Below are 14,038 nucleotides of genomic sequence, written 5' to 3' on the forward strand. Positions count from 1 at the left end.
TGGGAATTGCTTTACACAGCAACAGGGGGAAACATCTATTTCTGCAAACTGTCATTCAGGGAGCTGCTTAAAATTTGACAGCACTGAGATTATTTTTATGATAAAATACTAAATCATTGCCAACACAAAGGTGAATGGTTCAGGCTGTCAATCCGAGGTCTCATAACATGAACTGAAATATGGGGTTCAGCAGGCCAAAAGGTTTCTAACAAAACATTATTAAAGTTAGAAAATTAAATAATCTAAAGCAAGGAAACTCCAAGATGAATTGGCCCTCCCCAGCTCTAAGCCATCCTTTCTTTTCCAGATTCAGTTTATCTATTCTCGTCCTTATGCCCCCGGTCATTTCATCTCTTCATTTTATGTTGGTGGCTTTCTCTCAGGTCATGAATACCAAAAGAGAGAGTCAGGAGTGAGGGAAGCTGATGGCTTTTTTTAATGCCAAAAATTAAATTCTGGGAACATTCTCAAATCCATAAAGGAACACTCCATTGTGACGCTAAAGTGAGAAGGTGGAGTAATCATCTGTTCCTACAGTTTTTCTGAGCCTGGTCATTTTGAGAAAGATTTTCATAGCCACCTCTGTTATTTATAAAGGCCCTACATCAAAACCTACAGACACTAGAATTTCTTATAGAAAAGTCTGACAATTATTTTTAAATGGGTGAACCCATTTCTTTTTCCCCAGTCTTTTTCTTGGAAATTACTGAACTGTTTGGCTAAAAGGTTCCATAGAGCAATACAGCCTGAGTCAGCATGGAAACTATCACCACTAATGATTAAATTGTGGCAAGACTATAAATAGCAGAGTCCAGGTCTCCAAGTGAGTCAATCTTATAATACATGGGGCAGTCAAACCATCCTATATGATAAATTGTCATAGCTTCCATTGCACAATTTGAAAGCCTCTGATATTTGTGAGAGACAGGTTGACAGCAGAGCCCTTTACTAGTGAGCACAGCACAGACAGGTTCCCCAAAATCATACAGAAGCTGCTGGTAGACCTGGGATGGCACTCAGAAGGACTGACCTCAGATTTCCCCTGTAACCACCGACTGCACTTGGTTTTGCTTGGCTCAACAACTTCTTCATTGTTGTCTCTCTCTGACTTCTCTTCCCCTTCTCCTTTTTCCTTGGTTTCCCTTCTCACAGAATTTCAGCCTTTACCCATATAAAGACTTTGCCATATCTGACTGAGAGTTTAAACCAGTTTGGCTGCCTTAGATGAGAGGTATGGTTTCCATTCCAGGAGACAACTGTGACGGGCACGTATTCCCTGCCCACTGTCACCCTCTTCACCTCACGGTTCTTGATTTCTGGTAGGCCTCAGGATAAAAAAGGAGACAGGTTAGATTACTTTCTTGGTGGCTGTGGGAAGAAGAGCTTGAAGCTTGGTCTAGTGTCTGTAGGACTTGTTTATATGTCACATTCCACGTGGTACAGGAAAGTAACATTATATATGACTGTAATCTCTGGTTACATTTGGCATTTGGCAGTTCCCTGATTGAATTGCATCATATTTATGTTGCCTCAGACAAGTCCTAATTATGAACATTTTGATTTTTCCACCAGTTTTCCCAAGAGGTTCACCATGCCCACATCAATCAGATCTGAGTTATTTTTGCCCTTCCACAAATGTGCTTTTTTTGGTTAGATTGAATGTGTCTAGGTTGGATGTGAGGCTTTCCAATGTGACTTCATTTCCTAGTAGGAAACAAGCACAGGGATTCAAGGTATGTCCCACTGCCCAGCTGAGGGACAGCATCTCTGGGCAGCAGCTCTCTGCAGACAGTCCTGACTGATGAGTCAGGGCTGGCAGCAATAACATGGCTGGGCACTGTGAGGGGTGCAGGGACAGCTGTGAAGAGCTCTGTCTCTGAAAAGGGAGAGGTCTCTGTCATTCCTTTCTCCTCAGTGGTGTCTGATTTTGTGAGCACCAGGAGCGTGCAGACTGCTGGAGACACAGGCAGCAGAACTGCTGGCACAGGTGACCCTCCAGGGGTTTGTAAACCTCAAGACAATTAAAAGGGGGAACAGTGAAGATATTGAGGCACCCCAGTAGGTCACTGGGATTGAACTGGAGATAATAAATCCCAAAAAACCCGCAGACCTGATCAGGTGTTTTGTCACTGCAGCCCCCAGGCAGTGGAAAAACAGAATGGACCCACCCAAACTGACTATTCTGTCCAGGTCACAGACCATACACAAGCAGCTAAAGACCTCCCATACCCTTCTTTCCCTAGAAGCCAAGTGGCTGCATTTGCCAGGGTCCCATGCCAGCATTAATGCTCCCTTCCAAGGGCAGCTGGCTGGCTTTTGGTGTCTGTGTATCTTTGCCATGGGCAATCCACAACTCCTGGATAGCTGGGAGCCTGCTGCATTGTGAGACTGCATTGCTTCGCACTTCCTTGCAGAGGAATTGGCAGGAGCACCTATAAACCTACGGCAGAGGCTGAAATTGTCAGTCTGCGTGGATTCTGACTTGTAACCTAGAGCTAAGGGGAAAACATACGTGAAGTTTGGCAGGCCAGGTAGAGGATTTTGACCTCGAAGGCTTTGCCTCTTTGTAAGTTTTGCCTTATAGATGATGTGGCAGCAAAGCAAGATGGGGATCCCTTCCTGATCTACCCGAACATGTCCTAATGGGATAGAGATCTGTACTTCCCAGACCTTTTATCAAACCAGCAAATGTAGCCAGGATAGCAAGCCTGAACTTTCAAAAAGTCAGAAGCCAAGCTCTGAAACATCACAGGACTTGCTTAAAACCACAAGGTGCTCCTCAGATGTTTCCTCTGGGCACTGAGCTTTTATTTCATATTCAAGTGGAAACCAAGAGGAACGTATTCTTTCTAAAAGAAACCCTGAAAATATTTCACATGATCACTAGATTCCAAAAGATTAAGAATAAAACATAGAGTCACGAAGGCTTTCAACTCTCATAAAAGTCTGGAAATAACTTATTTTAATTTCAAAACCCTCTAAGCTATAAAAGGAAGATTTTTGGTAAAGCAACTCTGACTCATTCTAACACATTTTCTCTTCATTCATACATTCTTTTGACTCAGACTAAAAGACTTGGATTGCAAAGCCTCATGCGTGTGTGTGTGTTCTTTTTTTTTTTTACTTCACAGCTTTTTTTGGGAAATACCTCAATGAATACAATGGCAGCTACATCCCTCCTGGGTGGAGAGAGTGGGTTGGATTAGTGAAGAACTCTCGCTTCTATAATTACACCATTTCTCGCAATGGTAACAAAGAGAAGCACGGATTTGATTATGCAAAGGTATTTTCCAGACACATAAATGCCACATGATTAATCCATATAAAAATAACTTTCAGATAATTAATTAACCAGATAATTAATTAATTAAACAGCTACAACCATGAAATTGAGATGTCATTTTCTCTCCAGGGCATTTCAGATAAATTTCCACCTGAGAATATTAATCACTCAACAGAACAATGTTCCCAAGGCTCTTCAGTGGAGCCTAGTGATGCCTCCCTCCTTCCTCCCATCCCTCCCTCTCTCTCCCAGACAGAATGTGATGTTTTGGTGGCAGAAGCAAACAGTAAATAAAAGCCTTTCCCAAAAAGAATTGTGTCCCTTGCGCTACTGAACTTTAAAGTTTGCTGAGTGTTGTCAGTTGTTACCCACAGAAGAGCCTTGGTTAATGTTGTTTTCCATTATAGAGTGCACACCAAAGAAAGGCTGTATGCCTGTGGTGTCAGACTCCGGATATGAGTATGAGAGTAGATAAGGGCAAGAATGCGGCCGTTGGAAAAGTTCAGAGCTTGTTTGTGCTCTTGACAAAGTGTGGAAAGTATGCCAAAGGGACCTGCCCACTGCCATGAAGTTTCTTGGAAAGGCTTAGGAGGGCAGATCTTAGACAGACCAGCCTGCAGAAAGCAATCTGGAATTTCCTCAAATTGCAGCTCAAGGAAGATGATAGAGATGTTGCAGCTGTGGTTTCTGACCCATGTAATGAGTTTTTATTGGAAACTAGTGACACCTGTTTCTGATTTTCCCATCCATAGAAATTACATTATACTGATTATATATTTATGCGGGGTAAAAAAAAAGGAAATGTAGAATACTGGTTAGTTATACATTCCTTACACTCCCCGTGTATGTAGCTAGAATAAACAGAAAAACAGTAGGGGAGTAGATGCTTTGGGAGAGCAGTCATACAGGCATTTCACTCAGGCCACAAACCCAGAAATTATCACAGCCCTGGTACCTCACACTCATTATCCATTTTGGAAACTAAAGGATCACTCACTGTCTCATCCATATGCTTGCAGGTTTTGTAGCAGCCAGGGCTACTGTGCATATTCCAAGCGTGCTGCAGGAGAGGGGCAGGGGCAGGGGACAGGGAGCGGGTGAGCAAGGAGGTCACAGCTGGTTGCCTTGTCCTAGCACTGACATGGACACAGACCTTGTCCCTCAGGCTCTGCTTTTGCAGCTGTTCAGGGCCTCGAATCCACAACATGAGATTAGTCATGCCTGGAAGTGCTTGAAATTACAAACATTGTCTCAGCACTTTCTCAGTGAAGCTCGAGCTAGACCTCCAGGCCAACAGTGAATACACCAAGGTGGCAGGTGGTTTAATTTAAGTTTTCATCTTTTTTTCTTAGTTCCATTTCCTCCCTTTTCCTTGTAGGCTTCATTTGCCACCTTAGCTGTGGGTTAAGCCAGTTTATTAGCAAGTCACAACCTTAATCTCAGCAGCTGCACTGCTTAAAGTTGCACAATTAAATGAACAGAGCCCGCAGGAATTCAACTGCTCCCTGCATTCTCATTTGCAATTTCTTTGATTAAGATTTTTTGCAATCTGTTGCCTGTTGTAGCTGTCTTCCACTTTGTACATATGCAAAAGTATAGTCTGAACAAAGAGTGTGCAATAAAGGTTTATGTAAACATAAAACCAGATTAAGATTCAATGTTATTTGGGAGCCATTACCTTGTGAGGTGTTTTATCAATGAAATTTAAGAAACATATCTTTTTCAGTACAGTCTGTGATTTTAAATGTTACTTAGCATTATATTACCAAATCTGGTAATCAAATTTACTTTATACTTTCTGTTGTATCTGATTTGCAAAATACTGTCTCATTTTATGTGGCATTGCCTGCTTAAGAAAGTAATTACTGCTCAGTCTCCCCTATGCTCCCTCAAATCATACATCTCTTTGATGGTATGCTTTTACTTCCTGATCTGAACTTTAATGAGGACTTGAAAAATAACATAATAACATGATAGTATGTGATCTAATTAATCATGCACTTTGTAACTTTTGCTTTGTGTTAATCGTATGTTCCAGGACTACTTCACAGACCTAATCACTAATGAGAGCATTAATTACTTCAGAATGTCTAAGAGGATATATCCCCATAGGCCCATAATGATGGTCATCAGCCACGCTGCACCCCATGGCCCTGAGGATTCTGCGCCACAGTTCTCAGAGCTCTACCCCAACGCTTCACAGCACATGTAAGTGAAGCTCACACACTGCCAGACCCACTCCTTGTGTCTGCTTCTGCAAGGAATTTGTTTATGGAGACAGCTCAGGAGCAGGGAATTCAAATCTAAGACACTCATGTAAGCAGACAATGTTTGCTTGTTTCTTTTGCTATGCTTGTTCCTTTTGGGGGAGAGTGACAGCTCTGACCATTATTAAAGCAGAGAGAAGCTCTTTTCCTCCTGGGAAGTTGTGGGAGATTAAAAGGTCAGTATTTGGCTTTGTAAGGGCAGCTTCTTACAATACCCTGAAAATATGTAGACACAGGTCAGGATCTGTTGGAAAGATATTACTTCCTTCGTTTCCCTCTAAGATATATGCTTCCTGGGCTCTAACTAACTGAATGCATTGAGAGTAAAAACACACTTTTGAAGCTTTTGAGTGCACCAGATTTGTTTATACACTAGATACTGGCAGATTCCCAAAATAGCCTATCAGACTACACTTTTAAATAACACGCTTAATCTTTTCTGGTGATTAAACTATAACAAAACCCCTCAACACTTCATTTTGTTTCTAGAAGAGAAAGCAACTTCAGGTAAAAATCTGTGGAGAGTCCACATCTGTGGGTTCCTCATCTTGCTTCCTACCTTGAAAATTCTGGGTCCTTTTCATTATAGTGATAGGCTATGGAAGATTTCCATTGCACTTTTGACTCCCATGAGTTTGTAGACCAGTCTTTCCTTTTGTTCTGAAACAATGTATTTGTACATCTTTAAAAAGCAACACTACAAAATCACAAAAAACGTCTTTATAAAATATTTCAGCTGGATTGTACATTTATCTGTCCTCTCAAAATGCAGATAAATCAATTTCATTAGACAATGGGAAAGCTCCTTTGTCTAAAAATTGTAATTTAGATACTCTGCAGTAGTTTACATACCAGGATGGTTTTTCAACTTACATCAAATACTTTAAAATTTCTAGGAGTAGTAGTTACTGCATGAGCTGCATGGATAAACTGATCACTGGTTGGGGCCAGAAAGAGATTTGCTGTTCATGGCACATGGTTACATTTTTGTTGTTTTGCATCTTTTATCCTCTTACTGACTGCTACTTTTCAGATATGCCAGTTTCCCTGACCTTATAATCTTATATTCTCCATGATCCCACATTCCTGAGACCAGACTTGGCAAGTAATGCAAACCAGTCAGCAATATTTGTAATTACTTAGATATTCAGAGTAGTTTCTACCCATATAGGGAACTAATGAAGTTGAGATTTTAGTTGATAAATAAGGTACACATGAATACATGAAACCTTTTATATTGGATTGTATGGAAGAACCTTCTCAGTCCTGAATTATGTGCTCCGGCAGAAAGTAGCAGGGAACAATGGTGGAGCAAAGGGGAAAGTAAAACCAAATTTTTTCTGCTGTTTTTCTAGCTTCTGAAAATCATGAGTTTAGGTGAAGCATCCAAGTCAGTGTGCCCCATTCTCTTTGCATTGGTTTAATCTCTTTTTAAACTCTGGTGGCAGCCCCACGATCCTGTGGCAACAAGTTCCACAGTATCACTTTGTGCTCTAGGGACAAAGGGCCACTTTTTGTTTCCTTCTAAAACCTGGAGCTTCATTATGCCACCTGTGTCCCTTACTTCCCATTCTGTGAAGAGTAATGAATAGTCACTATATCAAATTGAAAGGATTTCTCCCATGTCTCCTTTCAATTGCCGCTTTTCACTGCAAGAGAGTTATATCTATTTGTTCTCACTCCATTCAGCAGATTGTCTCCCATTTAGTGGCACAGACTGCCTGGACTCAGGCAAGCCATCCTGCCTGCTGGGGGACTATCCATCATACAGGAGGGCAGGATCCAAACTGCTTCCGCTTAGCTGTGGGGATGGTGTCTGGGAGAAAAGCACTGAATCATTGTATCTCACTCTACCTCTCCCCAGGCCAAAGCAACTCATTTTAGGCTCCTTGCTCCCTTCTGACAAGTGCTTGTAGGAACTTGCTTTGGTTTATCATGCTCTTGACCCTGTGCTGCTTGATGTTTTCAGCCTGCTTGTTTTCTAGCTTGTGCTGGTAGAACAAAAGGCTTTAGTTAGTCTCCAAATTTTTGACTGCCTCTCCCCCTTATATACAGGTTACATGTCACCTGCAAAGATTAAGCAAAATTCTAGCTAAAATTAATTTTTATTTTTGTGGACTCTTGGTGTCTAAATACCTTGCTCTGCTAGGCTACTTGTGAGAGAACTCAGCTGTGCTGCTTCTTTTCTTCTGGTGTTGTTGATTTCTTGGCAAGCTTCTTGCAAAGAGTTTTTTTCTCCAATGACCTCAAGAGATCCTTGCTGGCTTGTTTTGTGTTTCTTATTGCACTGACTGACTGCATGTGTTAAAGTTCAGTCTGCAGACAGAAATGAGACAAATTGAAGATAAACTGCTAATTTGGGTTTGGGTGGCTGAAGATTCCAACTGATTTCTCTATCAAAAATATGACCAACGTGCTCTGAAAGATATGAGAAGTTCAGTTCACACAGAAATACTGTGTTCTCTATGAAAACAGAACAAGAACAATAAAATCCCTCCTGCCAAGGTTTGTGTAATTTGAACATTTAACCCTTAGGTTTTCTTCCTTGGTGGTCAAGGGCCATTGAATCTCTTTCCTTCTGACCTTGGGTGACAGCCATCTGACCTTGGATTTTGTTTTTAAAAATGTAGTTGCTATATCATGTTACTGTAACGCCTACCTCCAACAAAGAAGGGAAACCAGGTCAAAAGCTGCTTGCTGGCTTAACAAACTGAGATGCAAGGTTATACCTACAAACCAAGGATTAAGATAGCCTGTCAACCACATGTAAGAAGTTTTGCTTAAGAGAACAGTAGCTGAAGTAGATTCTTAAATTACATGATGTCTCTTTGCTGGTAAATTACCTGCTAAAGATTGAAATGTTGCCTCCATAAATTAAAACAAAACAAAATAAAATCAACATCAAAAAAACAGCCCAAAAGTTTGTTTAGAAAAGTTTTCCACTGGCACATATAAAGAAGGGAGTGGCCACAGCAGGAAATACTCCAGTTCAGGGTGAGCTCTGCCCTCAAGTGTGGGCGTCTATCGGTCTCATATCAACATGGGAAGAATTAAATCAAATGAATGCAGCAGCAAAGTCCTTAAGATTTATGAAAAATACATCAAAGACAAAAAGAAAATTAAGAATTACATGCCATAATTATGTTACAGTCCTGTCCTCCTCAGCACAAACAGGCTCTAGAGTGACATGGAAAGTCTTACAAAGACAAGAACAATAATAATGTGTATACTGTTTGCTTATTAAGTGATTTCTGTTAATTCTTATTAACTCCAGTTTAAAATCAAACACAAACTATATCGTATGGGAAGCAGCAGACTCTTCATTGTTTTTAAGCATCCATTTTCCCCTCCCACTCTCCCACTTCTCTGCATAATGTATGTCCTATTTCTGACATCTAAAAATATTTCTGAAGGTTTATCCTGGCTGCTATCACCATAATAAGTGAAATATTTTCTGAAAATAAATCATACTAATGCATGTACTCTAACTATCCCCAGACATTATTTCTGTGAGAGAAAATGGGACTAGAGAAGATGTACTAGATGAAAGCAATACATGGATTTTTGCTGTGGTAATGAACATCATCTGTTAGAGAGCAGGGTTGTTAGACCTTTGGAAACATTGTTGTTGAATATGAAGTTATGTTACAGGGCAATCTTGTTTCATCAGACAGCTGAGCTGGAAAGCTTTGACTCAAAGGATGCTCTGATGAAAGCCTGAATTATCTGTTATACTCAGAGCCTCTGGCACTTCAACTTCCCTTTACCTTCCAGTGTGAACCACTCTTAGGGGAACTGTGAATCAGACCTAGGCTGTTTATAAGCTGTCAAGTAAACAAACATTAGAAGCAAAAATCCGCAGGAGGCAGGTTTACTGAAGAATGTAAAAAATGGAAATCTGAACCACTGCTGGCTGTGCTGAGTTGAAATACTTGGGCTGGCAGGAGGACTCACAGCTAGATTTTATGACTACCTGGAAGCAATCCTATTGCCAAGCTAGAAACATTAGGAGGAGCAGATAGAAATGAAATCTGATCTATCTTGGACTAAATGAGAAAACTTCACAAGCTAAAAAAAGGTAGGTGATATGAAAGGCAGAAGTTTGTATTTCCATTTAAAGATCATATGAAGGGTGCTGATACACCAGGTGTGTAGGTCTGCAGTAGTGAAGCATCAAAAAAAATGTTGCAGCTCTGGATCCCCAGAGCAATGAGTTTGGGGTGTGAGGTGGCTGCATCTGGAACCACTGAGGCCGAGCCTCAAACATCTGTCAGTAACAATGGCTCATGTTGTAATGAGGACGTGTGGCCATTAGTGTGGGACCGTGCATTTGCATCAGTAATGAGTCTGGACATGTCAGTGTGCAGTGTCACTACTGGCCCGAGGTCTGCTTGGACTCCTGACTTAGAGATAAGTGATCACAATCATCACGCGCATCATTGTGAGTGCGATTTTAAAGACAAGACAAGAAGAAATGCTGTGAAATAGAAGTGTAAGTAATATTCTAGTTGCACAATTCTGCAGGAGCAACAAATGATGTTTCCTAAATGAAAAAGGTGTTATATTTAACAGGCAACAACTGTTTCACTTCTTTGTTCTAAAGTATAGCAGTTGTGTTACACTTGGGGAGTGAAACTTTCATACCCCACATACACAGACCTATAAATATCACTGGGTTTAAAAGAGCCCCATTTTAAAAGGCAGAAAAAGCAGCCCCAGAGTAGTGAAATTCAACTTCACATTAATAATAATAATGGCCATTGGTTGTGGGTTTGTTTTTGTGGTTTTTTTTTACTTTTAATTTTGCCCAAAACCTAGGCTTCCTGCTTTCCAAGAACAGTGTCTAAACCTGGAAGTCTACTTTCCCTGGAAAAAAAAAAATTGCTTCCTTTGTTTATTTTCACTTGAAGAAACATGACCACTTATGCCATGTTTGCTAATCATGCTTCAAAGAATAATAGAAGTGCTAATTCTGTACAGGAACTATTAATTTTTCTCAATCAGTTTTACCAAAGGTATTACTTTAAAATGTTGTTGACTTTTATTTTTATGAAATGAAAATGTTCTTTTGGTATCTATGGACTGTATTATTTTCACTAACTGGAGGACTCACAATCCAAACAGAAGATTAGCCAAACCTTTTTGGACCAAACCCCCTGAGAACTTTATGGAATTATTCAAACCCAACATTTTTAGGCAGTATTTTTGTGAACATAATTTCTTTTGTTGAATAGAAACAGAAGGGAATTATGAGGTTGTAAATAGGGGCAAACACAGATTTTTACTATGAGCAATTGAACAAATATTTGGAAACATACTTGTTTCTCTCCACATTATCCCATCTGTTAGAGACGTATATATTTAGATTAATTTTTTAGAAAGCAAATGTTAATTTAAAGTTGTACTAAAGTCTTGAAGCTCTTAAGACATTCTGTACTCTCCCAATCCTTTCTTAACTATAAAATATCTTTTTGTAGTAATGCACAATGGCTGTATTCCATTTATTTCATTGAATATGACAATTCAGTTCAATTGCTAGTAGAAGCTAGTGAAATTTGGTTTTGAATTATTGTTTGGAGACCCCATTTTAATAGATTCTCAAGTACAAGCATCCATTTTTTGGATTGTTGGTTATTTTTATTGTTTCTTGCCTAAACTAAAGTTATTGTGGTACCTTAAAAGCCAAATAAGATGCATTCTTAATTTAGAAGTTCAAATTTAAACGTATGAATATAGTAAATGTGTGTCAGATAGAGTTACTGAGGCCTTTTGATTACATCAGTGACTGCTAATACTGCTCCTTTTCTCTCAACATAAGTATCTACTTGAACTGATGTTTACAGACAAATTATAGATTTTGTGGATAATATTTTTTAAATGCGCTAATGCTTATGAATTTTTATTCCTTCCATAGTCTATAGATCACTTGATTATCGCTGCAAATTTCTCTCTAAACTTATTCACATAGGTGACTGATCACTAAATCTCAGGGTGAAATGTTCTCATTATGAGTATGCTTTTATGGAAAAGTGCCTATGCTCAGCATTTTTTATTGTTACATAACAATTGGAATTTTTTTGTTAGTTTAACTGAGGGTATCAATTCAAAATATTATGAATTTAATGTTTTCCAGTGCCAGAACAGATCTCTCAGGGAGTGCCAAGTGCTCTCTATGTATTAAGTTCCTCACAGTATGTGTTGGACAAATAAAAGTGAGCAACAGACCAATCTAGATTTGCCCTAGTTAATATATTCTACAAGAATGACAAGTACTACAGTAGCAACTTGCTAGACTTAGAGGCCATGGATAAACAGAAAATAATGGGCTACCTAGCACTGTCTGCTGATCATGGATCAGCTAATGTACTCAGCACAAGATGGACTCCACAACTGAGAGGAGGCCATGGAGGCCTTCTTTTCATATGGAAGACATGGCACATATCTTCAATTTCAATCTTCCAGTGCAATGAGGAATCAAGGAAATGTAGATGTCAGTGATACTTTATAGCAGCGCATGTCAATACAGTGCAAAACTGTTCTCAAAATTGCAAGAATAGAAACAGTGGCACACCATGCCATAATGACTTTCAAGGACTTATAACAACTTATAACATTTAGCTGATATCTCCAACTGTTTCAAGAAAAAATGTTACGGTAAAAAATTAACACTGACCAGGAAAAGCTCTGTCTACATGGAAAAGTTTTCAGAAGTCAGCAGTATTCTCCCTAAGATTTACCTCTGCAGTGTTTGGTTGGTTGGTTGATTGGTTAAATTTATACCAAAAAAAAAAAAGGTAGATAAATTTGAGGGCAATGTCAGATCTTGTGCCTGGTAACCAGTGCCATTCTGGTGGATTTCTAAAAGGCCTAGCAAACAGGGGTAGACAGGGAACACGTACAAGGTGCGGGATTTTGGAATTGCTTTCCATGTCTTCCTTAGTACTCTTTCTCCAACATTATGAAACCCTGATTCACATTTATCCATCAGCCAGTGACATTGGATATTTCACAGAAGGTTCCTGTTCTTTGAATTGCCTGGGAGGAAAATTCTGCTCTGTCTCTGCCTGCTGCATTCTCACCCAGAAAATTCAAAATGCATTTGGAAAGTGTCTGTGAAAGGTTTTAACTGCCCTGCTAAACCCTTGAGTGCTGCTTTTTAAAACTATCCATTATGTGGAGGAGACTGCTCACAATAGCCTGGGAACACAAGACCTGAGCCTGCTTCAGCAGCTGGCTCTCCTTCCTGGCACAGCAGCAGGCTGTCACCGCACTGCTCTCAGCCACCTCATCCCTCTGCGCCTGGGGCACTCAGGACCCCACTGGAAAAAAACAGCGTTTTACTAGGAGATGCTGATTAATCAAAAATGAACTCTTTCATGGGAAAACATCTTGTCTGACAGACTTCCAAGAAAAGAGAGAAAAATTTGCACTGAAAGTATCCTTCTTGTCTGTTGGATAACTGATAAAGGGTAGGTGACAGAATTCCTAAGGCTTGCTTCTTCAAGGGTCTCTCTCTGCTAGGACTGCTGGCTAGCCAGCAACACAGAGGGCTGTACTCCTGACATACATCTTATTAATATTATGACAGTGTTCATTTTAAAAATCAGACTTCAACCATGGGAAATTATAAAAACTATGACTTTTCAACATGAAATAAAAGATTTTTCAACAGAAAAGGAATTCTAGTTTATGCTTGTCTTTGCTCAGTAGGGAGCTAACCTTTTCATACTTCTTAATCTCTGTCCAAGTCCCATGATACTGTTGCATCACTTATCTTTTCCCTTGAGACTAATGATTAAGTAGGTTAGTCAAAACTTGCTGTGTGTACTAAAGGCATACTTCTCAAATTCTACCTAACTTCTCAATTAATGCTCTCCAGTTAGAATGTGGACTCCACAAATTTATTGCAGTTGACTATCAGTTTACTATGTTATCCTTTCAGCTGATTTTTGTCCTCAGAATATGTAGTTAAAGGTTATACATATGATATCTGATATAAAAATCAACTGCTTCCACCATTCTGGGATCACATACAGCCATGTAAAGAAAAATGAAACCTATCTGAAGGACCGGTCTATGACTCTAAGTTATACAGTATTCTGATATTGTTCATTTTAAGAAAAGACAACTACACATACATATTTCAGTGGGAAAAATGTACCTTTTGTTAACACACATGTTATAATTTTCAGTACCTAAACAGCAAATTAATATTGAATTTCATTTTTCTTGTAAACTGAAAAGAGAATAAAAAGAATCAAATTAATCTAATCACCCAATAGTATTTTTTTCACTTTATGTTTAATTTTCAAATGTAATGCTGCTGTTCATGTATCATGTACTGCAGTGTACTAGAAACAGGGGAGAAATAAAGCCCGAAGAATTTAATGAAAATGACAAAGCCTAGATTCCTTCTTTCTAGAGAAGGGAACTGCTCATATGTAGGTGAAACCATTATGGGAAATGGATATTGCTTGTTTTCTCTTCA

At 39.4% G+C, this 14,038-nt stretch overlaps 1 protein-coding gene across 2 annotated transcripts in view; it reads left to right on the forward strand.

Moving 5' to 3' along the window:
• The window catches only part of SULF1 (sulfatase 1), a 185,591-nt gene that overhangs the window by 137,027 nt on the left and 34,526 nt on the right, over positions 1–14,038 (forward strand). For both annotated transcript variants that reach the window (XM_059479560.1, XM_059479553.1), the window contains 2 exons: positions 3,132–3,283; positions 5,322–5,491. In XM_059479560.1, the coding sequence (XP_059335543.1) occupies positions 3,132–3,283; positions 5,322–5,491 (322 nt within the window). The remainder of the gene's footprint in view (positions 1–3,131; positions 3,284–5,321; positions 5,492–14,038) is intronic.

The sequence above is a fragment of the Ammospiza nelsoni genome, chromosome 1, assembly GCF_027579445.1.
Source record: "Ammospiza nelsoni isolate bAmmNel1 chromosome 1, bAmmNel1.pri, whole genome shotgun sequence".
NCBI classification, from domain to species: Eukaryota; Metazoa; Chordata; class Aves; order Passeriformes; family Passerellidae; genus Ammospiza; species Ammospiza nelsoni.